Genomic DNA, 27416 nt, shown 5'->3' on the forward strand with positions numbered 1-27416 from the left:
CCGATCGAAGGCTACGTCAAACCGCGCATGAATGACAGTTTTCTCCAGCGGACCAATATACGCAAGGCGAGGTGCAATGAATGGAGTTGCTGTGAGAGTGTTGGTGCGCGAGAGCGGAACAGTGAATTGTACGGGAATGGCGAGAGTGCAAGTGAGAAGGACGTTGTTTGTTTACAAATCTGTGGCTAGTGAATGGATTTGGTTAGCTGTTCTTTGATTCATGGACCTTGCCGAAGTGACGGCAACTCTGAGTGGTAGACCGGTTCTCGTCTACACGGAAAAAATAACTCCACGAAATAAGTATACTGGAATGATGTGTTTTTAAATATTTTTCACTCTTTATTTCTTGAGATTAGCATGTATCGTAAGATGATGAACTAAGCACAGTCACGAATGACGTTCAAAATAAATTATTTTAAGACTTCTTTTATGGAATTTTGTGCACTGGAATATACCTGAGACGGGATAAGAGAACTGGCTTCGTATTTTTCTTTTTGTTTTATTCGACCTTGTGAGAAAAACAGCGACATCCCTGTCGTGCAAGATGTAGACGTTTTTAAATGTTATGACATTTTTGAAGATTATTTTATGACATATTGTTGGCGAAATTTTCAGGATTTTCAAAGTGCATTGCAATCCTTCGTCTTGATTGCTTGCTTAAAGTCTTCATGTACGGTCTATACAATCAACAACGGCTTCCATTTTCCTACATCCTAAATTTAACTTCCCTCCAGTCCATGCAAAAATAAAACTCAATTGTTTGTGGTAAACCTTTTTTTTATTTTTCAACATAATCTCCTTTTAGGCCTATACACTCCATCAAATGCTGCTCTAGTTCGTTGATTTCTTCCGAATAATAGAGTTTGTCCAAGTCTGAAAAATAGCAATCACTCCAATCAGTATGACGTGTTTATGGAAATTTTTATCAACTTTATACTTAATAATGCCCGAACTATTTTTTATCAAAACTTCTACACACATCTTTTTTCCGCAAATTAGGAGGAATTATTAAGCAATAGCCAATATTGTTCGTTAAATACAGTATAAACTAAATTAGAAAACGTTTATCGAACTCCGAGGTGTGGAGGAAATGTTTATTCGACCATATATATATTTGTTTAGCTTTACTCAGACTGCGTTATCAAAGAATATCTTCTTTTTTCTAACTACATTATTCTCTTTTATCTAATTTCTGTAAATAGAACTCGTTTTTTAGCATCTTGACAGACACATGTTAGGGTCTTGTACAGCTTCTAGACAAAACATGTTTGAAAAAAGTTCAATAAAATAGCCGAGATTCAAACCTATGACCTCGTGACTCAGACAGCATCCATCGATCCTCCTTTTTGAGGTTGCGTTTCTTAATGTGACATAGAGTGGGGGGGGAGGTGGTCAGCTGTAATCGTTACGTAACAAAATTCCATTTTTCTTCCTAAATAAATTCCGCGCTTGATTCTTGTGTATGCTTCGATCCTGAGACCAAATGACGTGTGTTTTCTTAGCCAAGAAGATAAAGAACATGTTGTAATAGGTTGTAATGAGCTTAACAGCAGCCAGTTTATTTTTATTTCATTGGTTTAGTTATTTAGGTTCATTAGCATTTTAGCTGTAACAGAACCGGATTTCAATAGTATACACGTGTTACATGGTTTATTGTATCACTAGCCATTTTTTTAGGCGTAATAATATTCCTTCTATACCATTGCATATGATACATTACACAGTAGCCATGATCATATGATTATTGTTGTGTTATTTATAGCAACAACAGCCCGATGTTTTTCTTGTTGCAAGCAGAGCTCGCAGAATCGATATCCATCGATGATGATTGTTGCGTGGACGTAGTTATAACAACACAAAGATGGTCAATTGGGGGCCCTTTGCTTTGAACCCACGATCGAAGCTACGAAGAACCCCTACAGCAGTCAGTTAGCAGGCACTGATCAATGTATCTGGAATATCTCGTTAATCTACCGGATCAGCATTTTGTAATGGCTGCTAAACATAAGCTCGTTCCGTTTGTTATCGTAGTATACAAAATAAAGCTAGAGCACCTCGGTCATGCTGGAGCAGTTACAGTGGTCCAATGTAAGTTGCAGTTTGTTCTGGAAGGCACTGTCGTTCGAACGTATTTTCTCGTGGACTCGATTTTAAAAGATGCGAGCTGCCTGAACTCGAGATCATTCGGTGCCAAGGAATAATCAAGCCAGTAATCATCCTTGATGAAGATGTAGGACCAGACGAAGACACTCGTTTTAAAAAGTTCATAGATATTTTCGATTTATCGTTTTAATCAATTGAACATGGATGTGATATTCGTTGCTACAAATGCTCAAGTATGTTCAGTCGCTAGCGCACTGAAGAGAGAACCAATGCATGCGATGCGTTGGTTCTCCTGCAAACAGGATGAAACACGCTCCAACAACGAAGAAAGATAAGATAGTTTGCTGCAGAAGGACAGCACGACAGTTCGATTCAAGAGATCAAAGCGTAAGCAACAGCAGCATATCGAAGCGGAATTTGAAGGAAAACGTAGAAAACAATTCAAGTGATTTAAACTGTATCATATCATGTATGGTCGGGGTTCTGCCAAAACGAACCAAGCGTCAAAAACATTATTTTGAGATTTTTCAATTTGAAGTTTGGGCTCCCACTAATTGACTGTGTCGGATCAAATCTATCATTTTATCGCTCACGTCTTACAAACAGGATGTCAAACATAATACTCCCTTTCATGCTGTAATCACACATCTTCATCAATTTCTGATTCAGAACCTTTAGAAATATGAAAAAACAAAATTATGTTTCTGCTAGACACGCAAAACATCGTTTTCTTTGCAGCCAGAGCGAACCAAGTCCATGCTAGCTATTAACATAATCCCCTTTATTCCGCGCGGCGAATGACGTGAGATAGCAAATTTTCTCTCTTTATTTTGGAAGACACCTTACTTTTCAGCTCCTGTTTTATACCCGAGTCGATAACATATGAGGACACGACTTCAAATCTCACCTAAATGACAATCTATAGTCACGCAATTCGCCTGCAGGAATACCGTGTCATGTCACTCGCCGCGCGGAATCAAGGGGAATATCATTACATAACACATTAGTATTTTGTAACGGCTGTTGACTAATTTCATGAATGGTATATATATCGACTCACTTTTGCTGTTTGTGACAAAATAATATATTAATAAATGATAATAAATTGATTTAAGAATGCATTACACTTGTTTCGCTGTGGTTGAACGGAATTTTGAAAAATGCAGGTTTATGGTTCGCTTTGGTTGAATGCAATTTAGTTATTTTTACGGTCTGCTACACAGATTTTTGTTTTGGAGCTGTCGTCAATTATCCGAATGACATGGTCATTTTACAGTTGATAGATTATTATTTTCTGCATCCAATGGTGTAAGTAACTCAATTTTGAAAAAAATGACGCTTTGTTCGTTCTGGGAGAACCCCGACCGTATAGTATAGTTAAAAAATATACGATGTACATAGTTTAAGTTTAAGTGTGTGTAGTGTTTTGTCTCCAAAATAACAAATCCCTCAATCCGCCACACGGCTAAGGAAGTGCCAAAAAGTGAATGGAAAATCCCCGCTGCATCACTGCAATGAAGACAGCATCGCGATCACGGGGGAATTTGGTTCTCTCGCTGGGCAAGCTGCGTTGAAGCAGCTTTGGAATCGCGCAGCGGGATAAGCAGCAGTTTTACAGTCCACTGCATTTAAGACGCTACACAGTGCTTTCAACTGAGTTGGACATCGGATGACTCCTCTTTTCCGGGAGTTTGCAGCTTCAATACTTCTCTATGAACATATAGGATCTCACTTGTATGACCCATGTCTGTCTATTTCATGCGTCATTTTTCTTATCGAATGGGTCGGATTTCGACGGAAACGTTTCTTCATCACCCTGATCACCGCTGAAGCTCAGATACTCCGTTTTTCATTTGATACTTCTTGGTGACAGCCATCCCAGTATTCTTGAAACGTTTGACGATCCTTTAGAGTAGTGCGGGGCAAAGGTGCGCACCTAACTGTTGTCGTCCAATAACTCTTGAAACAGAAGCAAATAAAATTCAGTTTGCTTACCAAATTGTAACTATGGGCCCTATTATAGAAATCGAGGCGATAAGAATTTGGCTCGTTAGACCTATTCCACTATTATAGAAATCGAGCAATTCGATAGCAGCGAGCGAGTGATAGCTATCGATGCAAGTGTCAGAACTTTTCGAGTTGTTTGGTTCACTTGTTGCATATCTCCAGAGAATTATTTTGTTTTGGTTTGCGTCCCTGATATTTTCCTTTAGGAAACATTTCAGAAACGCTTGAATATATGTAATTTTCAACACATGTTCGTTTGTTTTGATCAGTATTTGTTTTACGGTGCTGCCAGAATAGTCTATACAAGGTAAGTGTTCAATCCATCATTATTCATATTAATTATGTTATAATTTAAAATGCAGAACTTACTTCCAGCACATATTTCAGTGGTTGAAAACGAGTGGACAGACAAATCACCACCTGTTTGAATGACTCGTTGAACCAATGGAAGCGAATGTAAACATTTCTCGAGGTATTTGTGGAGGAAGTTCAAATAAAATCCCGGTTAAGGAAACGTGGGAGGAATTCAGTGAGGAGCTTAATGCGCTGAGACCATCAATGCGTCTTGGTTCAGAATACCAGAAAGTAAGTGTTTCTTCTACGATACATACAACTTCATAAGTAAATTTTATCATATTATTTGAATTACTATCAAACGAATTTCTTACCTAAAAATGTCTTATTCCTGCTAGCGTATGTTAGTACGTGTTACTTTTGTCAGCAATTTTCATTTTTATTGTTATACTATACCGAACTTTCTATACCATATGCTAAAGCTGAAATGTCTTGCAAAACAATGATTTTTTTAAATTACAGATTTGGATTGACATGAGGTGAAAAGTAAATAAAGGGTGTGTCACATCAAATTGCATCACGGAAAAAACGCTGTAGAAATTTAATTTTTAGGAATTATATCTTCAGCGTTCGCTTATAATCAGATAAGAGTGTATAGATCACGTTGGCCATGCTTCACTGTCAATTTTTCGTAAATTTGGAAAAATGTCGTCGAATGAAAAAGAGCGTCGTGAATTGATCCTGTGCACTCATTTCGAGAATCCGGAGTTGTCACATCGGGACATCGGTAAGATGCTGGGAATCGTCCAATCCACGGTTAGCAGAGTACTAAAACGATACTTCGAGAACCTAACCATCGACCGGAAGGTGAAGAACGGCAAAAATGGATGCTCCGTCAGTGAAAAAGATCACAAGCGCGTAGTTAAGCAGTTTAGACGTGATCCGAGAAGTTCGGTCCGGCAGCGGGAGGGCCTGCGTACATACAAGGTTCAGAAGGCTCCTAACCGCGACGAAAGACAAAACATGGTGGGGAAGACGCGAGCCCGGAAGCTGTACACCGAAATGCTGACGAAGCCGCATTGCCTGGTAATGGACGACGAAACCTACGTCAAAGCGGACTTTCGTCAGCTGCCGGGCCTGTTGTTCTTCTCCGCAGAGGACAAATTCAGCGTTCCGGAGGAGATTCGCAAGCATAAACTATCCAAGATTGCCAAAAAGTACATGGTGTGGCAAGTGATCTGCTCTTGCGGAAAGCGGAGCGCCCCCTTCGTGATGACCGGCACGGTAAACGGGCAGGTTTACCTTAAGGAGTGCCTATAGAAGCGCTTACTACAACTATTGAAGCAGCACGAGGGCCCGACCATCTTCTGGCCGGATCTCGCTTCGTGCCACTATTCAAAGGACGTGTTGGAGTGGTACGAAGCCAACGGGGTCACCTTCGTGCCAAAGGAAATGAACCCGCCCAACGCGCCGGAGCTTCGCCCAATAGAGAAATATTGGGCGATTATGAAGCAGGCCCTCCGGAAGAACCCAAAAGTTGGCAAATCGGAGGCGGACTTCAAGAGAAAATGGATTTCTGTTCAAAAAAAAACTACAACCTGACGTTGTACAGAACCTTATGGACGGGGTAATGAGGTGCGAGCATACGGGCTTGGGCTCGAAGTATGAATAAAAAGAAAATGCCAAAAGTTGTTTAATAGTTTTTATTTTACTGTCTAAAATTTTCAAAAGGATCGGTCTACTGGGCGAATTTCTACAGCGTTTTTTCCGTGATGCAATTTGATGTGACACACCCTATAAACACTAGCACACAACAAGCGAGAATTCAGGGCCAAAGGTGGTGGCCCAATACAATAATGCTATTTTGCGCCGCTACAACAAGAAATCGACGCTAAAAGAGAATTACATAAAAAAAATGTTTTCCTTAAAAAAGTGGAATTTATGTGTGACTCCTTACGGAATTCCATAGATTGCAGTTGTGAAAATTAATGAAAAGATTCATTTTCTAATAATTATATTTTTGTAAAGCAAATTGTTCCATGATATCGTTTTTATTACATCTCCATTCATGCATTACGCCTATTAAGCTTCATTCGTTGAGGGAATATCAGTTTTCTCCAAAACATAACCATATTAACACTTTTGGAAATACATTTTCATAGCAGATGCCTCAAAAAAAGATTTGGCATCCTTTCTATAGTGCTTCGTGAAACATTTCAAGCTTGTTTCAAAATATTTCATTACAACCGCTGACATTCGAGCTTGCTAACGAATCGAGCAGTTTTCCTCGATTTCTATAATTCTAGATTTCGGTGTGATAGTGATAGTGATTGTATCGAATCCTCGATTCGATTTCTATAATAGGGCCCTATGTATGTTACCTTCGAAACGTAGTACAAGAATTTCTCGAGTTTTGTTTGTAGTGAGACAAAAACCTATTTCAATACAAAATGGGTACTTTTGCCACATAGAGGGGGCAAAGGTGCGCATCGTACGGGGCAAAAGTGCGCACTTATTGAATTGTACTTCTGAGATAACTTGTAACAAAAATAAATACTTTATCATTACCAGCGGAAGAAGCATCATTACCAGAGTGTGTAGGCACCATCCAGTGGGGAGGAGGGGGGTGCTGTATGATGTTTTATGGGAGGATATGAGTGGGTGTTATGGTCGAACATACCACGTGGAAATTTTTGAGAGGGAGAAGACTGACAATATAAAATATCTGAAAATGTCGAACATTTGAAACAAAATTCTTTTTATTAACAAACTAGCTGACCCAGCGAACTTTGTCCCACACACAATTGATATTTTGATATAAATCATTTCGAACACTCGATTTTTCACAGAAATTATTTCTATCATAATAATACATAATCTATGCTTGCGGTATATAATTTCTTTTTTGACATACAAACCTGATGCAGATTAAGACGCATCAATCCGGATACTGACTGTTTAAACCGTTGCTCCGTTCTTGAGTTAAATCGTGAGGAACGAATACCAAATCATTTTTATTAATATAGATCAAGTTTATAGATACATAGTTACCTCCGCTTGACTTATTTGCAACTCATTGTTGAAAAAAAAACAATATTTATTCGAAGTTCATTGTGAAAACATAAACATAAACGAAATATAACCGTTATTGAATTGAATGCATGGTGAAAATGAAAACATTTTTCATTTGAAATTCATTTTGAATTATTTTTAAGCAATTGTTTAGTTTTCTTCCTCATCTTGGATTCGGTTCTGAGGATTCAGACGCTTTGCTTTGGAGCGCTGTTGAGGGGTTCGAAGAGACAGATGATGGTTCCTCATGAGGCTGGAATCCCAATCTCTTCCTGCCAGTTTTGCAACTTGGTTGAATTCGCTTTGTCCAGTGCTCTGCAGTTTTCCGCCAGAACCTCAGACTGCTCACTCATGAATAATTGTCTGAACCGCCCCAGGTGCTCGCTGGCACATCCCAGCAGAAGTAGAAATGTCAATAAAAGAAGATTCAAATTATAAATCACTCACTGATATGAGCCTCTTCCTCAGAGCTGATTCAGAAATATTGAGGTCTGCTGCGATCCGACGCTTCGAGACGCCCTTCCGAAGCCTCTGTCGGGCCATTTGAGCATTTCTGGAGTGCATTTATTCAAATTAGTTTCTTTTTGTGGGTCCCGTTAAAAATTTGGTTGGAAACATTTTATAATTTTTTTTCAGAGCAAAACTCTGGTGCAAACTTTTGCCCCACAGCCACTGCGCACCTTTACCCCACAGGCACTTTTTAAACTAATCGAATTTTAAAAAAAAGCTCTTGAACTTTTTCACAAAAACGAATACGCATTATCATCTACTATAGAATTGAGGTTTCCTTGACAGTGTAGTTTCGAACTTTTCTGTTATTTTAGGTAAGTTAATCATCATCTCCAAAACTGAGAAAATTAGATCAAAACATCACAAAACTCTTTTTACCTCATAACTTTTGGCCACTTTCATGAATTGTATCTTGTTCATATGTGTGAGCTGCTGGTGTAATAATGTATCAATCGAATACACTGTTGTCGAAATCGTATGTGTACATAGTTCAGTTAGTTTGAGCCAGATCGGATGACCGTTTATGAAAAATCGTTTCTCGACTCTCGGTCTAAGCAGTCAACAAAGCTAGGAGCTTGTTGTATCAGAGCAGAGCCGAAGCGCACGAGAGCAAATACGAATGGCAACTAAAAGTATCGAAGGTGTGCTATTCACATGTACAGGAAATGAACAAGCGTCGCCTCTGATTAATTTATCATATTTCTAAATTGGGTAAGATTTTCGGATACTACGGATTAATAACACGTTTTTCATTGAATTTTTTTTCTATTCTGAATTTCCTATTTTCTCCAAGACAATAAAATATCGAAATCAATTCTCACTTTCCGTGGAACACACCGTATTACCGATATTTACACCTAAAGTTCCTCCTGCAATAATACAAATAGGACCAACGCCAATCGTGTACGTACATCGTACAAAAACTTGGCCCTAGTTTCCACCTATTTATCCGTGATATATTTGGGGGATCAAAAATATACATCTCTGAGACTAGTTACATATCCTCGTCGCTATCGCCAGCTTCGCTGGGAAGTGCAAACAGCAGTGGGAAGGGATTAGAATTTGAGTTCTTTGGATCTATTATTGGCATTGTGTAACCTAGTAGCTCTTGGGTATTTGGATTCTGATTCCGTTACAATGATCTTCACTCGCGCGATATCGACAAAGTCTAATAAGTATATGTTACACGTGATAAGTGTTTTCGATAGGTGGTGTGTGGGTGGATTTAGGAGAATTTTTGCCTGAAAAAATATACAGAAAAAGCACAGGTCAATATACATTGGAAGCCGGGATGCACCATCTATTGTGGTTGGGGGAAAATACAACTTTGAAATGCTCATACTTACCCGAGGAATCAAATCAGAATAAGATGGTATAGAACACATGGAAACTAAAACTGGGCGGTAGTGCATGGATGGTCTTGTGAACATAAATTGAAACCGAACAAATTAGGGGAGCACAACGGATTGACAAACATGTATGTGGCACAGGTTCAACGGTAATCGAGTCAGAATACACGACGGGCACTACATGGAATATGACATCTAAACAAGTGACAGTCAACGAAAATGAAGTAAAACCGGTGCATTTCTCTACATAATGAAACCCAATGGAATTCGCTCGGATGCAATATTGTCTAGGATGAAAATTTTATTCACCATTTATGATTTTTTTACGTTAAATATCTGTCTTACGATGTGACACAAAAAGTAATGGAAAGAACACGGATAAATGCAAATGTTCTTAGAGTGATTTGCTCACTTAGTTGGGGATCCCTATATTGCAATCTCTTAAATTATCAGCAAAGCTCTATGGTTCAACATGACACGCTACTGAATGATTTATTTGTTAATATATTTTGCTACGTTTTGTATCTCCTGTGACTTATAGTCAGAGATCATGATACAAAGTATGGCGCATCTTCTCTGCGAATGGCTTTTTCGTGTTTGTCTATATCATGAAGAAGGGAGGTTATTGTGGTAGCGAATTGCGAGATTTGTGTGCCGCGCTAGATTAGTGATGGGAATTAGAGTTTCGCCCGTTGCTTCCTAAAAATGTACGGAGAAAAAAAATACAAGTGAAACAAATAAATGATGAATAATCGAAAGCTAGCTTAATATGTATAGCAAAAGTTTGAAAAGTTTTGGTGATGAAGCGAAAAATAAAAATTGAACCTACTATGGAGTTTGGATGATACATCTAAATGAACACAACAACGAATGATGGCGTTGATACTTCAGGAGAATTTGTGGAGGGATGGAAGACAAGCACGAACGAAAAATACAGGTAGCTTTCTCAATCATGCAACACGCAAACATAAGGTGATCTTCAAATCATCAAATGCTTGGCTTCGAAGCTGGAAAATAAAATTTGGGTTGTGATTAGAATTTAGGTTTGGGTCAGAAGGGTATATTTTTTCAATCTTATGCTAGTTTGAAGACATCTGATAGCACAACTTCGTCGCGACTCGAATTTTATTGAACTCCTTCGAATTGTTACAACTCTTTGAATATCTTCTAATGTATGGCCACGGCAGACTCTAATATATACCACTATTCAACAAACTACGTTACAATTCGACGTTTGTAAACGAGTTGTACTCAATAAAACGATTACTACAAATGCCCACCATTATCAACTATACTTTTTTAACTACATAACAAAACAAAACGATATGAAAAATCACAAAACAAAAGATTAAATACAACTATGCAGTGATGTTTTCTAATTGTCTGTGTAACACTGTCTTTCAATATTCGAAAATAATTTACCGTCACTGTGGGTGATTCTGTGGGTAAGAATTTTTCTTTGTATCAATCCTCTATGTATTTTAATACACGACGGCGAAATTTATCATCGAGAACTTGAAAACAATCGTATAAATTAAACTGACGATAGATTCCGTAATTGATCGTGCGTAGAATGTACCATAATCTTTTTCAAATTCCAACACGCGATGGAAGCAGGCATTCCAGAGAATCCTGTGATTGTAATAGAGAGAACTCTTCTTTAATTGCAATCCGCGATTGTTGGAAACCTGGACATCCCTAGTGATCAATCGACCGCTGCCAACCCTGCCAACACAAGCATTCCCTTAGAAAAATCCTCGGTCGAAAACTACTAAATACATTTGGTAATGCAAAATTAGTAGAATGTACAAATTTTTTGTACATATTGTCAACAAACCCGCATCCCTACCAGAGTTTAGTATATTTTACTCGATAACATTAGTAAGCTTGGATATTGTCATATCTGAAAATTGGTGAGAAAAGCGCGTATTAACCATTTTCATTGTTCCCATAAGGCAATACGGAGGTATAATAAGGATATAATTCTGATACGTGCATTTTCGGCGAGAAAATGTAGCCGATATTGGGCTTCCGAATCGTGGTTCTGCTTGACATATTTGTTTATTAGTACGGTCGAAAATGACTATAGATTGGTAGTATTTACCAAAAAATTCGTTATATTTACTAATTATTTCTCTCAGTGTTGCTGTGCTCACTGGTGGCAGCCAAGGCGCCTAGAAGTATATACTAAGGTGGGCCAACTTGCTAAAACCACTCTTCAGCCATCTTGGAAGTCTACTGTGTTTTGTTTGTAAACAAAACACAATACGCTATTGCCGAAGCTCGCTCGTGATCAGTCTGTCTCTTTCACGCTACAAGCAAATAATTCCCCTTCTACTTTCTTCCGTGCTGTTTTCATATACCGCTCCCCTAACCAACTTAGTGACGAAACGGCCTCACCTAGTACCATAGACCCGTCTTGGTGGCAGCCAAGCTCTCATCCGTAGATGCGTAGATGCGCGTAGTGATCCCCGATTTTTTAAATTAATCGTTCATCAGCTGATCGAATAGTTTTCCAGGGGTTAGACATCAATTGAATATAGACTACCCAAAGTCAAAATCAATATGGCGTCATTTGTTTACCAACATACCATTTGCGAGGATTGAAATCGTTGAAATCGCGGAAATTGCGCTGCTTTATTTCTAACTGCATAAGCGATTTTCATATTTCGGTTTCACATGGAGGTGTTCAGATTCAACATGGAGTTTAAAGTTAGCCACTATTTAACTATATAACCGGACCGTGTTGTAAACAACAGTAATTGTCAGAACCAAAATGTCAGTAAACCGCAGCAATATTGTGTACATTGGCAATATGAGGGATTTGACGTTTTAGTCATACCCCTGTAGTTTTCAGCAGTTTGTTATTCGATACGATTAATCGCCCCAAATAATCGATTAATCGATTAATCGCAACACTGAGAGAAATAATTAGTTTGACTAATATTTCTCATTTGCTAGAAAGCCATATGTAATCAAAAAAGTGTTCATTCCGCCTGAAAATCAATTATTATCTTCTACGCTCCCCTAAAGTCGTAAACGTAAAAGCTTCGTTTACGAACTTAAGGGAGCGCCAAAGATAATGATTGATTTTCAGGATAAAACTGCAGCGGCCGTAGGTTTTTTTCTCTCTGCGTTTGGATCGATTAATCAACGTAAATTATTCGTTCGCTTCGATTATTGGTTGTGCAGTATTCGTTCGATTAATAATCGATTTCTATAGGAAGTATTCGATTAATCGATTAATCGAACGATTATCGGGGATCACTAGATGCGCGCAACAGCAGGAAGAACAAAACAAATACATGTAATTCTATCATAGTTTTATGTACAGTATGTTCTTAATCTGTCCAATTATAAAGTTTTAATTATAATGTTTGATAATGTATAAATATATTATAATTATAATCTGATAATGTATAATGTACTTTATTGGTACACTATGTACACGGCCACCCCGACATCGAGTACGTAAAAGTGGTGACGAGGGAAAAAGTTTATTGAGAACTTTTTGCGCAATTGAGACAAAAACGTTTCACTATCGGAAGAGGAGGGAAATTGCCGACAACCGTATGTTTACGCCCAGGAATGACTCGCAAATGTACTGCATCAGGATTCAGCAGTACAAAATCTCCCGCCGGTAGTAATCCACCGCCGTTATTTCAGCAAGAACAACCAAAATTTCGACCCATCGATCGACCAAACGATGCTGTAATTTTTGCAACAGATGCAACAGTTTCGGGCGGTGATGTCAGCCATCAATGTTCAATTGCCGACGAATCCGGAGCGAATTCTCGATTCGCTGGCGAGTAACATCCTCGAATTTCGATACGAGCCGGATGAACAATTTTTTTTGTTGAATTCGAACTGGGAAAGCTTTCGGAGGATCACTTCAAGTGCCTCGTGTTTGTATGTTAACTGAAAGCGGAAAGCAGCGCGTATGTCAGAACCAGATTGCTGAGCAGAATCTAGGAGCGGAATGGCATAAGCAAATTTCAGACGAATGTCAACGACTTCTGAACCTCAAGCACGGCACGCGAATAAAGAATCAAGATCCCGAAATCAGTGAGGTACCCGTCCAGCATCGCCTTATTGGAACTGTGGTGCCATGCATTATATCAAGAACTGCTCCTTTCTCAATAATCAGTGCAAGGCTTGTGGTCAGATAGGTAACAAAGATGGACGTTGCGCTAGTGCCAAAAAGGTGAAATCGCCTGGCCGGCAGCACTCATACATTTGGCAGCAATCGAAAGCGACGGAGGTATGTGGAAGCAAAAGTTAACGAGAGGCAGATCAGTCTCCAATTCGACACTGCATCGGATAGCAGCATCATTTCCGAGCAGACATAGAGGAAGATCGGATAACAACAAATCCTGTAACGACTCAAGCTGCCACAGCCTCGGGAACTCCCCCGAAGCTGGAAGTTGAGTGTTCTTGTATTGTTGTACCCAAGGGAAAGAAGCGTCATGGTTGATTCTTCGTGGTCGAGCAGCAACTCAATCTGCTCGGACTGGACCTAATCGAAACATTCAACCTCAGGGCGTGCCTATAGATCAGTTCTGCAATCATGTCAGCAGCTATTCTAAATGGAACAGATCTTTCCAGCGGAGTTCAGTAACGACATCAAACATCAAACAATTACGGAACCTCCAAGCTGCGGAAGACTACGCGCAACAACTCGACGTGACACTTCCCACGGTGGAGGAGTTAGGCGCAACATCTCTTGAAGATGGTTGGTGCAGAATTCGTACAGCCATTAGGGAATCCGCGACGGATACACTGGGACGAATACACGACATGACCACGATTCTGAGTCGAATGAAGCGCCAACAGGAGGATCTTGATCATGAGCAGCTGAAAGAATTGTTCCGTGTCAGTTCTACGAGAATCCCGCAGATGATCTGTGGCCAACAGCAGATGACAGGGTGCTAGCCCCCAATCTCCATGAGATACAGCGTGAGATTAAAAGACTTAAAAACAACAAAGCCACCTGTAAAGACGGCCTACCGTAAGAGCTCCATAAAGTGGTAGGGAAACGCTTGCTAGACCACTGTATTTCCAAGTTATTTACAAGATCGGGGAAGAGGAAAAATTACCGGGAGAGTGGATAGAAGAAGTCGTTTGCCCGCGACTGATCAAGACTGCCCTGAACCGTGTGTGTCTCGGGTATACTCTCGAGTCCTTTGAGTCGCGCAAAGGCTAGAAACAAGGAGATGGACTATCATGCTTGCTATTCAACATAGTTCTTGAGAGTGTCATCCAAAAGGCGGGCATCGACACGAGTGGCACAATTTTCACATAGCGGGTCTAACTACAAGGCTTCGCTGACGGCTTTGATATCATTGCGCAGAACCAAGTGTCCTCTCCATTACGTCGGAAAGGACACTTACACCAGATTAAATGCAGAAGCCAGGCGTATCGAACTGCTGATTATTTTGTCTGAAACTAGATACATGAGAGCAAGAGGCTCCAAAGAGAACAACAGTAGGCTCCCATCGCGAGTAATCGTGGACAGCGACGAACTTGAGGTAGTAGGCGAATTCGTGTGTTTGGGATACCAATACCAACAAGGACATCCGTAGACGCATTCGAGGTGGAAATCGTGCCCACATTCCACGCCGGAAAACCCTGAAATTGAATCAGATGCGCCGCCGTACGAAGTTGAAGCTGAACAAAACATTGATTAGACCGGTGGTTTTCTATGAGGTGATCCAAATTACCTTGAAAACACACTTGGGGTCTTTGATCGAAAAGTGTTGTAGACTTACCACGGTGGAGTGCAAGCCGAAGACGGAAAGCGGCGTAGACGTATGAACCATGAGTTACATGCTTGGAGAGACCCTCATTGCACATCTGGCAAAAGTAAGAAGACTGCGGTGGGCCAGAAACGTCGCATGGATGCCGAACGACAATCCGGTTAAAAAGCTTCTTCTCAACATACCCCTCCGGCACCAGAAAATGTGGAGCACAAATCAGCGCACACGATGGCTCTACCAGATCGAAAGTGACTTGCGAGCATTGAGAAGTCTGGCGGATCCTGGCGACAAACAGCTCAAAACCGAGTTGAATGGAGACGATTTTTTGATACAGCACGAAACACCAAGGCTCTCGTCTGATAGGTAAGGTCAGGCAAGTAAGTATTTTGATGATGCTGGTTGTAGTGTAGTAATCTGTGTAGAAATGACTACGTGTATGTTGCTGGACGCAGGACTCGACAAACGCTTCTGGGATGAAGCTGTTTTGATAGCGACATATTTGCAGAATCGTTTCCTCTCCAAGTCGGTACCCAAGACGCCGCATGAGCTTTGGTGGGGTCGCAAACCGGATTTGAGCCATCTTAGGGTGTTTGGTTCCCGTTTGGCTCAAAAATTGCTTTGAAAACAGGCTATTGAAATTTTGATTTGCGCTTGGTTTTTCCGAGGAGGAATAGATTCCTTTTTTGAGCGTTTATAATTTTTTCTCCAGCTCAGTGAAATGGTATGATAATCACTCTATTCTCAAGATGAAATATCCAATTACTTATTGGAGTTATTACTTATTGATTGCTGAACCAACGAAAATCCTGCGTCCCTCTTGCGGTTATATCACAGATATAACCCACTTCTAGTTTTTTCGATATCTTGAAAACGCGTCTGAAAATAAAAGTTCAATCGAATCGAACTACGACCAATTTGATATGATCTTGATGATAACGCAGATCCACCCACAGTCACGGTAGATAACAAAAGAAACTAACAATTTTAAATATGTACGTGTGCGGTTTGTGTTTGTGTGATCGGTGAAGTGTATATGTTCCTATGTGTGATTGTGAAAGATTCGACTTGATCGATGAGAGTCGTTGTTTGACATTATTTTATATATTGAGGAACTTGATATTACACGGTACACTTTTAGTCACACTTCAATCACGCTATTATTGTTGGTTGCTGACTGTATCTCTAAACTAAACTTATCCATACATACATTCTGATTTGCTGATTTGTGATGCGATCGAACGAAAAAGTAACGGCCAAACAAGGAAACTGGAAGATTCGGTTTTCTATACTTTTGTTTCGACTTACATGTGCTCTGGATGGTTTCGCAAGCAGTCCAGGAAGCCCTGCGGTTTGATTCCGCCGGTGCAAATTTTGTGAATCGCCGTGAACAGGGGGAATCTTCAACGAAAAAAAAACAGTAAATAAACGCTAGAGCACTATGAGCTAAATCATCTGGCACTAACTTATCTTCCATTCCTTTGCTTTTCAGCATAAAGTTAACCTCCTCGGCCGTGATCGGACCTTGAAGCTTCTGACCGTTCAGCATTTCATCTTCCAGCTGCTTGATTGTTTTACCGGTTTTCACGAACGCCTCCGACACCTTGCGATTACGGCCACCTACATTGCGTTTTCCCGTTAGTTCATAACACATTTCTTTTCACGCTTTCGTAATGTTCTACTCACCGTAACACGTAGTAATCAAATCCGCCACCCCGCAGCTCTCGAAGAATGTCGACAGCTGACTTCCCGGATAGAACACATCCACAAACTTGATCATCTCCATCAAACCTAACCGAATGACGGCCGCCTTGGTGTTGTCGCCCAGTCCCATACCGTCCACAAACCCAGCCCCGCACGCCACAATGTTCTTCAAGGCACCGCAAATCTCCACCGCGTCCACGTCAGCCACAACGACCACCCGGAAGTTGGGCGTCAGGAACAAATCCCGGAACACCTGGGCAATCTTCATGTCCCGACAGCCGATCGTAGTCTCGCAGAACTTCTCCTCGGCGACCTCGCCGGCCAGGTTGGCACCCATCAGCACCGAGCAGGGGATCTTCAGATGCTTTGTGATGACGTGCGAGATCAGTTCCATGCCGCCACCCTCGGCAATGTCGAAACCCTTGATCAGCGAGAGTCCGACGGCGGTGGTTTTGATCTTACCCAACAGCTGGGCACCGAGCCCTCGGATGAACTGGTGGGGTACGACGAAGATCAGGATGTCGGCATCCTTGGCGGCTTCCACCACGTCCGGAACGGCAACCTGTTGTGAATAAAAAATAATGAAAAACGAAACTCAATACAGGTCGGACTCGATTATCCGGGATTCGATAATCCAGAATTTTAGACTCGATCATCCGGTGCATTTTATTTTTGATTTTCGGAAATTTTGACTAATTTGTATAATAATTGCATATTGAATAGCAAATATGGGTATCACATGAAAGAGCTTGAGTAGTAGAACGCAGTTATTTACGAAAAATGAAAATCCAAAATAGCCGCCACCACAAGATGGCGCCAAATATATTTTTTCACAACCCCATGAATATGGGTATCAAATTGCTTGACAAGTAGAATACAGTTATTTATTAAAAATACAAATATAAGATGGTGGCCACTACAAAATGGCGGATTACACATTTTCTCAGAACCCCATCAATATGGGTATCAAACGAAAGGGCTTGACTAGTAGAACACAGTGAAACGCATAATTACGGGCGACGAGACATGGGTCTATGAATTTGAAATATAAACAAAGCAAGAATCGTCCGAGTGGCGCTTCGAAGACGAGAAAAACCACATCAAATCCTTTCAAAAGTGAAGGTCATGCTGACTGTTTTCTTCAATTGTCAACGCATAGTGCACTATGAGCCCCTTCCACCGGGCTAGACAGTCAACAAAGAATATTATTTATTCGTTTTGAAGCATTTTACAGCATCTGTGTACGTTGCAAACGACCAGAAATGTGGGCCGACAATTCTTGGATTTTGCATGATGATAACGCGCCATCGCACCGAGCCAGAATTATTTGGCAAACATCAAGTAAAAACCACCGAGTAAGCACCGTATTCACCTGATGGTGCGCTTTCAGTCGATCGATGAGATCGAAGAGAATGCGACGAGGGAACTAAAAGCCATCCTTTCGTTGGCCTACCAGGGATGCATGGAGAACTGGGTCAAGCGTTGACACATTGTGTGTTGCTTCAGATGAATCGTATTTTGAAAGAGATAAAATAAATTTGCCTGAAATTTAACTCTATTTTGTTTTATCTAAAAAATATATAGGGTACGTAAAAATGGATTTTTAGACAAATAGTCGGTAACAAATTTTACCTTGTCAAGTGTAGGGAAGGTTCAAATTTGTTTACGCAGATAAATTTGCCTGTAGGTTGACGATTTGGCAAGGGATCTGTAGTTGTGGAACGAAGACAACGGTTCCACAACTACAGCGAAGACAACAATTACAAGGAGGAGTGTCTTCAGAACAGGATTTTGCCAGATTTTGCCATCATTCTATCACACAATGGTCCAGTGAAGTTGACAAGCTGCCATTACAATTGTAGGAAAAATTGCTATTCAAAATTCCTGGATTTTGGCGCCCTAAAGGGCCAGCGCCCCCGGCAAATGCCGGGTTTGCCGCTGACCTTGGGTAAGTTCAGGAAAACAAACTTTCGGTACCACGACCAGGTGCATAAAGATGGTGCGACGTCATTATATCGTCATTTTTTTTTTTTTCTTTATTATAGTGACTTTCAACACATTTCGGCTGGTTCGTCACTTTTACTTCCATTTTTGGAAGAATGTCGGGAGTGAGAATTGAACTCGTGATCTCTGCGTGAGAGGTATGGATGTTACCACTACGCCAGATCGCCTCCCATTATATCGTCATTATCGCTGTTACGTCAAAATGTTTTTCCAATAATTCTCAAATGTTTTCGAACAAACGAAGGTATAACATGGTAAAGAATGGGCAAATAATGTTATACCATTTGGTTTTGCAAACAGTTTCATAAAAATATACATGCGCGCTGTTTCTCGCCCTATTCTGCAAATGACAGTTCTAGCGAAATATTCCAGTGGAACACATTTCTAAATTTTTCAGCCCAATTTGGATGAATGGAAACTGAACCTAGTGGAAAATTATTTACTCACTTCAAACGATGTAAATTTACTTCCAACCTTCTGGGCTGGTTCGTCTCTGTTACTACGACCGTGGATTAGATTGATGTAAAACTTCTGGTATCGACAAGATTAGCTCAAACGCAGCGAAATTTTATTCAACGCGCAAAGCATACACTTCGCATTAATGAGCTGGCGAGTTTCACAAGTTCAACAAATGCGTATTTGCGTACTTTCCCTCGTTGAGATTCAACTACATCTTTCTTCGGTTGAACCTCTCCCACTACCTAGCGGGCGTATCATATTCTCTTAGGTCAAGTGCATGGCTACGCCACTATCGTAATGAAGCGCCCAGTGTAATATAAAACGTGCAAACCTATCAGGTGGGGGATGAATTAACAACCAGCTCAAGTTTCTACGTGAGATATACTTATTGATTGGTCGTGAAAACGCCGTCTCAGACAATCGAAAACAGCAATGAGTCATGGGAGCTATGCAATTATTCATTTCAACTTGCATTGATTATCGAAGATAAACTACGCCAGCAAGCAATATTCACCTGAGTTCCTCATGCCGATAGTCGCGAAAAATGCAAATCGACATTTGTGGCCCGCTATTCTAGGCGGACATTGTTCCTTCGTTTTAAGTATATTCTAATTTATACTTTTCATTCTGCTACATGCTCGATATATGTAGCCCACAGGGTGGACCGTTTTCGGGGCGACTGCAAAAAGCTAAAAGCTCCGGGCATCATATCGCAACAAGTTGGGGCTGTACCCTAGGGGAGCCGTTACCACCACATACACCGGTTCTGATACTGGTTCGCCGAGCTGCACTCTCGAGTTCAAGTCGAAGATCGACAAGGCTGGTCGCGTCACTGAGCTAGACATTGATTTACATTTTTAATCGGTAACCGAGTGGTGGTATCCTTTTGGCGCTGGCTTCTACACTAAAATAGCGATCAGGTGTTGATGAGTTGATTTTTGTCTTTTTGTTCCCCCTAAACCAAACCATCGATTATGCAACCAATATTGGTTTCGCTCTCAAGGCGCGCAAAGAGAACGAAAATCTGTTTGAGTTATTTTTATGCCGTTTGTATGTAATGCTTTACATCTTGCGAGCTGTCTTGGTGATGAATGTCTGTTATATCACCTAAAATGGTGACAAATCTTCCATCATCAAGTCTAGAGACTTGTTGAATCTTCAACAGCGATAAACAGCCACTGTACCTCGCACGCTAATGTTCTTGTGTGATTTAGCGTGACGTGATATCGTTAGATGGACAACTGCACTGAATGTGTATGAAAATTCAGGGTAATCGTAACAGTCTCGCGAGGCGCCTTTATAATGGTATGCATCGGCGGAGGGATGAGAACTCAAGCTTAAATAAGTCGATAGTCACGCTGATATGACACTTGCAAGCGTAATTAACCATCACTCTGCCTCTCTTCCGTTCTACTTACTACAAACGTTGGAGGTGAAGCTATTACAAGTTTGTTCCCGGCAACGACCAATGTCAATGTCTTCTGATAATGCTAACAGCGCTCAGTGTCACTGTAGACAAGGGGTTCTCAAACTATTTTGGGCAATAGACCCCTTTTCCAGAATTAAGTGATACCTCAGATCCCTATAGCCAAATTTTTAAAACAAAAATCTATTTCTAGTTTTTGTCTTTTTCATACAAACTTTTTACTAATTTAGAGACTTTGCGGTTGGTCAACCTGTTATAAGGCCGTAACAACTACATTGCCACCTACAGAAAATGTTCTTTTGACGTAGAACTACGTATTTCAGAAAAGGTGCCAAATCAGAAAACGCTAGACGCTAATAACTATTTTCACTGTGAACGAATTCTCATGATTTGCATACCAATCGAATCTCAAATTCTCGAAGATTTGTTTGATATGCTATACATTACAATTCGCTAATCTCTAAACGGTTTAAATTCATGAAAACTGGAAGAATTTCCTTTTTCCCATACATTTGCTCTGCACATTGGTGTGCTAACCTTACCCGTATTTCGAATGCTTATATCTCGAACATTTCTTAATAGATCGGAAAGGTGTTTGCATCAATTGATAGAAAATATTTCTACACGCCTATCACAATTAATAAAATGTTATTTTTCATGAGATGAACATTTGAATCTATATATATAAAAATGGAGTGATGTCTGTCTGTCTGTCTGATTCTTATAGACTCGGAAACTACTGAACCGATCGACATGAAAATTGGTATGTAGGGGTTTTTGGGGCCGGGGAAGGTTTTCGTGATATTTTGAGACCCCTCCCCCCTCTCTAAGGGGGAGCTGCCATACAAATGAAACACAAATTTCTGCATTACTCGAGAATTAATCAAGCAAATGAAACCAAATTTGGCATGTGGAGGTTTTAGGATGCAATAAATGTTTCTATGGTGATAAGATACTCCTTCCCCCTCTCTTAGAGGGGGCTGCCATACAAATGAAACACAATTTTTTGCATTACTCGGAAATTAATCAATCAAACGGAACCAAAGTTGGCATGTGAAAGTTTTAGGGTGCAATAAATGTTTCTATGGTGATAAGATACTCCTTTCCCCTCTCTTAGAGGGGGCTGCCATACAAATTAAACACAAATTTCTGCATTACTCGAGAATTAATCAAGCAAATGAAACCAAAGTTGGCATGTGAAAGTTTTAGGGTGCAATAAATGTTTCTATGATGGTTTGACAGTCCTTCCCCCACTCAAAGGGGGGGCTGCCATACAAATGAAACACAAATTTGTGCATTACTCGAGAATTAATCAAGCAAATGAAACCAAATTTGGCATGTGGAGGTTTTAGGATGCAATAAATGTTTCTATGGTGATAAGATACTCCTTCCCCCTCTCTTAGAGGGGGCTGCCATACAAATGAAACACAATTTTTTGCATTACTCGGAAATTAATCAATCAAACGAAACCAAAGTTGGCATGTGAAAGTTTTAGGGTGCAATAAATGTTTCTATGGTGATAAGATACTCCTTCCCCCTCTCTTAGAGGGGGCTGCCATACAAATGAAACACAAATTTCTGCATTACTCGAGAATTAATCAAGCAAATGAAACCAAATTTGGCATGTGGAGGTTTTAGGATGCAATAAATGTTTCTATGGTGTTAAGATACTCCTTCCCCCTCTCTTAGAGGGGGCTGCCGTACAAATCAAACACAAATTTTTGCATTACCCGAGAATTAATCAAGCAAATTAAACCAAATTAGGCATATGGAAACTTTAGGGTGCAATGAATGTTTCTATGGTGGTTAGATACCCCTCCTCCCTCTCTTAGGGGTGGCTGCCATACAAATAAAACACAAATTTCTGCATTACTCGAGAATTAATCAAGTAAATGGGCGGGACGAAGTTCGCCGGGTTAGCTAGTAACTGTTAAATGTCAAGCGCTATCTGAACGCTCTTACTGCCAAGTTTTGATTGGCTCGATTTACGGTTTCCTCAACACAGACTTCAAAATCGATGTACCTGTGGAAATTCGCTTTGCAAATATACATGGAAGTCGGGGGCTCTCACCGTGCTATGTTTCCCTAACACGGACTTCAAAATTAATGTGCCTGGGGGAATCCGCTTTGCAAACACATGCAAGTCGGGGTGTTTTTGTCGTTGTCGTTGTGCAGAACAGAATATTTCGGAGTATTTTTTTTTATTTCCCTAAAACGTACTTTCTAACTGAGAAGCCTGGGAAAATCTTCATTTCAGATACTAGAGGTGAATGAACTTTCGCGGTTCAAGAACTACGTAAACATGAGATGTGCAGAGGGAAATGTAAAATACAATGATCGTTTGACAGTTCTTCCGTTCACATATTTTGGTAGTCCTAGGCAGGGCGCGGCATACTCATAGTCAACTGAGGATAGTCGGCTGACTAACCGACTGACTATATCCATAGTCAGTCGGTAAATGACTTTTGGCTCTTCACGCAGTTTCTCCGCCAAAACGACTGAACAGTCAGTCGGGCGTTTAGTCGCTATCTGCCTCTACCGACTCGACTATATCACTCCATTCTTCCCAGTCAAATTGTCCTCATTGCATTTTGAAGTGACTTCCCCCAAAACGAATTCGTTCCTCTCTCTCTCTCTCCCATGCACGTTTGCATGCATCGATGTTTGAGTTCACCGTGGTTTGACAAACGCTACAGGTGAGCTAGATTTTTTTGTAGCGTACACGAAAACTACTCACACGTATAAAATAGCGTGCAGTGTGTGTGCGCTATTTTGCACGCCTAATACTTACTAATATTAATGCGAGGACCTTTATAGCATACTTGATAAATGTCTAAGTTAGTTGGTTTGAGTTCACGATGGGTAGAAAAAAAACCGTCCATTGATGGGGTAACTACTTTTTTGCATCAGGAATCAAGTTTTCGTTACTCTTTATATGGACGTGCGTACGCGTGTACAAAATTAGTATCAGGGGGAAATGGAAATGTGGATTAAAGTCAGTTGAATAAAGAGGCAGATTTTTTACTTACAAATCAAATATGTTGAATTCAATTGAATTCGAAAGTTGTTTCATTCAATCGATAATTTATTCGTCAACCCTGCCGTTATATCATAGATATAACCCACCCATTTTTCTACAATTTTTACAAGGGCCCCAGGGCTAGAGGCGTAAAGCAAAAATAAAAAAGGATGGAATGAAACCACAGTTTCGAGTGAGCGGATATCTTTCATGCCTAATCCTAATGCACAGCTTGATATAAGAAGAGGAAGCCCTCTGTATCAAAGTTTGCTACGACAAAAAAGATGCATAGGGCAAGTTTTGCGAATATGGGAATGTTTCCAGTATTTTGGAATATAGATATTTGATTTAGATACAACTGCATTTATTTAGATACAACGTATATTTCATGGAACCATGCTTTCAAATCCCCGTAGGAAAACGTTACTGTTGCATGTTGTGGGGTTCGATTCCACCTCAAGCGGAATATAGGAGAAAAAGTGTTTGTAGTTTGTGATCGATAACTGAGTGGGAATGAGAAATTCTGGAGCTGGTTCAATCGTAAATGTAATATATGAATATATTATATATAATATGTAAATCTACAGTCTGGTAGCGATATCCATATCATTCTCTATCAGTTTACCAGGCCAGGCCTACCAGTTCGTGGTTGATCGAATTTCAAATGAAAATTTTTGCTACTAAAGTAGTAACAAATAAAAAAACTAAAAAGTTATTTCCTAAATTTCGATGCATTCTAAATTAATACTCGAAGTGGTAAACAAGTGGATTACATAACATAATTGCGTAGTTCTACGTCAAAAATGCGGTCGTGTCCTAGATACAACTCCTTACAATTTTTTTGCCGCATTTGGAATATTATTTCCAAATTTTGCTTAACCAAAAGTGCTAGCAGAAAAAAATCTGTTCAAATTATTGTAAGGATTGTGTTCTCTGAGTTTTGAATCGATTCCTTGCCATGTTTACACGGCCTTATAAAGAGTTAAGCCAGGGTTGCCATGTGAATTGAACCGAAATCTGGATGTTGAAAAATCTAAAGTTTGGATTTGTGTGGATTTTTGTCAACATTTTTTACATTTAATTGCGAATTTTATTGAACATTTTCACGAGAACGTCGTTTGATGTTTGTGGAAGCGGACATGGTTTGCTGACGAGCAATGACAATGCAGTCTCTTTCTCAAGGCAGGTGAAGAAGGATTTTGGATTGAGTTTGTCCATGCCATGCCATGCCCTTCTCAGGTCTAGAACTGCAAAAGTTTAAAGTTAAACATTTTTACGTCTGATTTGCAAAACATGGTTTAACAGATATTTCTTCTTATCATATATCGACGCATTTTACTTAAACTGCAGATATATGCACCAAACCACTTTCTTCGGTATTCAGTAATTTTTTAGGATAAATTTTCTTAATTGCGGGAATGCAATTTCACCACCACGAGTAGTTGTGGCTAGAACTTTACCTCAAAACTTAACTACATTGGTTCGTTCATCCGGAGAATAGTCTGAAAAATCAACATTGCGCAGCTCTCTGAATTCCTGAATCATTTCTCCGGATTAGGAAAATTTTCAGTAAGCGGTAGAATAGTTTGATGTTTTCTTCTGATGACATTGGACGGGTTCAGCAGATTAATCATAACCTAGTCGTTGAAGTTGCCTCAAATTCGTTGAGCCGATCAACAGATATTTTTTCATCGTTTATGTACTTTCTAATGAGTAGTTCAGACGTTGTTCCAACTCACACATTTTCCAAGCTCTCGTAATTTGTTGATCAAACGCAGCTTTAGATGTTTTAGCGTTTGCATGAACTCATCTGTGAAAAAATTGCTTCGCAAATGACTAATGGGCTCCTCATGTTGACCATCTTGGAGAACATTCGTGAGCACTCGCTTTTGTGCTTCTCAGTCGCAGCGTGCTTCAAGAAATCCTTCAATCCTCCAAGACACTTTATGTCTTTACTACATACTTTGTAGAAACCAGCATGCTTATCGGTGCTCTGAGAAAGCCAGCTCAGTCTGGTCTCCCAATCCCTTCGGTGATATCATTGATGCCATTTTGAATAACTGTTTCAATAAAACTAGCACAAACTAGCTTTCCAAACCAACTCAATAAATTCAAAAGTGATTGCAGAATTTTTTCAACTTTGATAAAGTCTGGGCAAAGTACGGAAAGTCTAGACTAGACAAAGGATGGTCTGGATATCTGGACGCTTTACTAGAGTCTGGAAGATTCCTGAGAAATCTGGAAGTCTGGCAACCATGGGTCAAGTGGGTAAACTTGAAATCATTTTCTCTTTAAAATTCAATCAAATAATATACGTGAAATTATATAAATATTAATTTATTTGTAAATATGGTATTTCAAATAAATTACAAATACTGAATTAGGCAGTTATGTTTTTCGAAAAAGAATTAAAAAAATTGTAAGGGGTTGTATCTAGGACACGACCGCCTATTTTCGACGTAGAACTACGCAATTATATTATGCAATCCACTTGTTTGCCACTTAGAATTTTACAATGCATCGAAATTTTGGTAACAGATTATGTTCTTCGTTACAAGTGAAATTGATGAACGTCCTTTACGTTTAACATGATGCCTAGGACTACCAAAATATGTGAACGGAAGAATTGTCAAACGATCATTGTATTTTACATTTCCCTCTAAAATTATTGCACATCTCATATTTACGTAGTTCTCGAACCGCGAAAGTTCATTCATCTCTAGTATCTGAAATGACGATTTTCCCAGGCTTCTCAGTTTAAAAGTACGTTTTAGGGAAACATATTCCGGTATGCACAACAACAAGCGAGTACAGAAGTACTCAACACCATAAAATACCTACGACTTGCATGTATTTTCAAAAAATTTCCCCAGGCGCATTAATTTTGAAAGCCGTGTTAGGGACTGCTGAGTGGAAAAAAATACCCCCAACTTGCATGTATTTGCAAAGCGGATTCCCCTAGGCACATTGATTTTGAAGTGCGTATTAGGGAAACACAGCTCGGTGGGAACAAAAATACCCCCGACTTGCATGTATATTTGCAAAGCGGATTTCCACAGGTACATCGATTTTGAAGTCTGTGTTGGGGAAACCGTAAATCGGGCCAATCAAAACTTGGCAGTTTAGATAACGGTTGACATTTTACAGTTATTCTATTGTTCATCTCATGAAAAATAACATTTTATTAATTATGATAGACGCGTAGAAATATTTCCTATCAATTGATGCGAACATCTTTCCGATCTATTAAGAAATGTTCGAGTTATAAGCATTCGAAATACGGGTAGGGTTAGCACACAAATCGGCAGAACAAATATATGGGAAAAAGGAAATTCTTCCGGTTCTCATGAATTTAAACCGTTTAGAGATTAGCGAATTGTAATGTACAAATCTTAGAGAATTTCCGATTCGATTGGTATGCAAATCATGGGAATTTGTTCACAGTGAAAATAGTTATTAACGTTAACTTTATTTCATGAAAACATGACCTGTTTTCTGATTTGGTACCCTTCCTGAAAGACGTAGTTCTACGTCAAAATCGCACGTTAATGATAAAACAAATTGAAAAAATCAGTGTTATGAGGTGAACCTGGAGACTTTCTTTCTATTCCTACTAATGCCGATATCGACCATTTTGAGAACCCCTGCTGTAGACGAACCCACATTTCATCCATTGACGACAGTTACGTCGCAGACGGGATTACGAATCCAACAAC

General features: G+C 39.9%; 1 protein-coding gene across 3 annotated transcripts in view; it reads right to left on the minus strand.

Annotated features, from left to right (window-relative positions):
- Positions 1–9101: 9101 nt before the first annotated feature.
- Positions 9102–27416, minus strand: part of LOC129766808 (glycerol-3-phosphate dehydrogenase [NAD(+)], cytoplasmic) — a 30234-nt gene continuing 11919 nt past the window's right edge. The window contains exons 3-7 of one of the 3 annotated variants that reach the window (XR_008741478.1): positions 16775–17354; positions 16555–16708; positions 16397–16489; positions 10165–10342; positions 9602–10034 (exon numbers count right to left, since the gene is read on the minus strand). Coding sequence is in view for 2 of the 3 variants with exons in the window: in XM_055767403.1 (XP_055623378.1) it covers positions 10013–10034; positions 16397–16489; positions 16555–16708; positions 16775–17354 (849 nt within the window). In the remaining variant the exon portion in view is untranslated. Of the gene's footprint in view, positions 9228–9601; positions 10035–10164; positions 10343–16396; positions 16490–16554; positions 16709–16774; positions 17355–27416 lie in introns of those variants that run through there. The other 2 variants (XM_055767404.1, XM_055767403.1) reach the window with 2 other exon arrangements.

The sequence above is a fragment of the Toxorhynchites rutilus genome, chromosome 2, assembly GCF_029784135.1.
Source record: "Toxorhynchites rutilus septentrionalis strain SRP chromosome 2, ASM2978413v1, whole genome shotgun sequence".
Classification (NCBI taxonomy): Eukaryota; Metazoa; Arthropoda; class Insecta; order Diptera; family Culicidae; genus Toxorhynchites; species Toxorhynchites rutilus.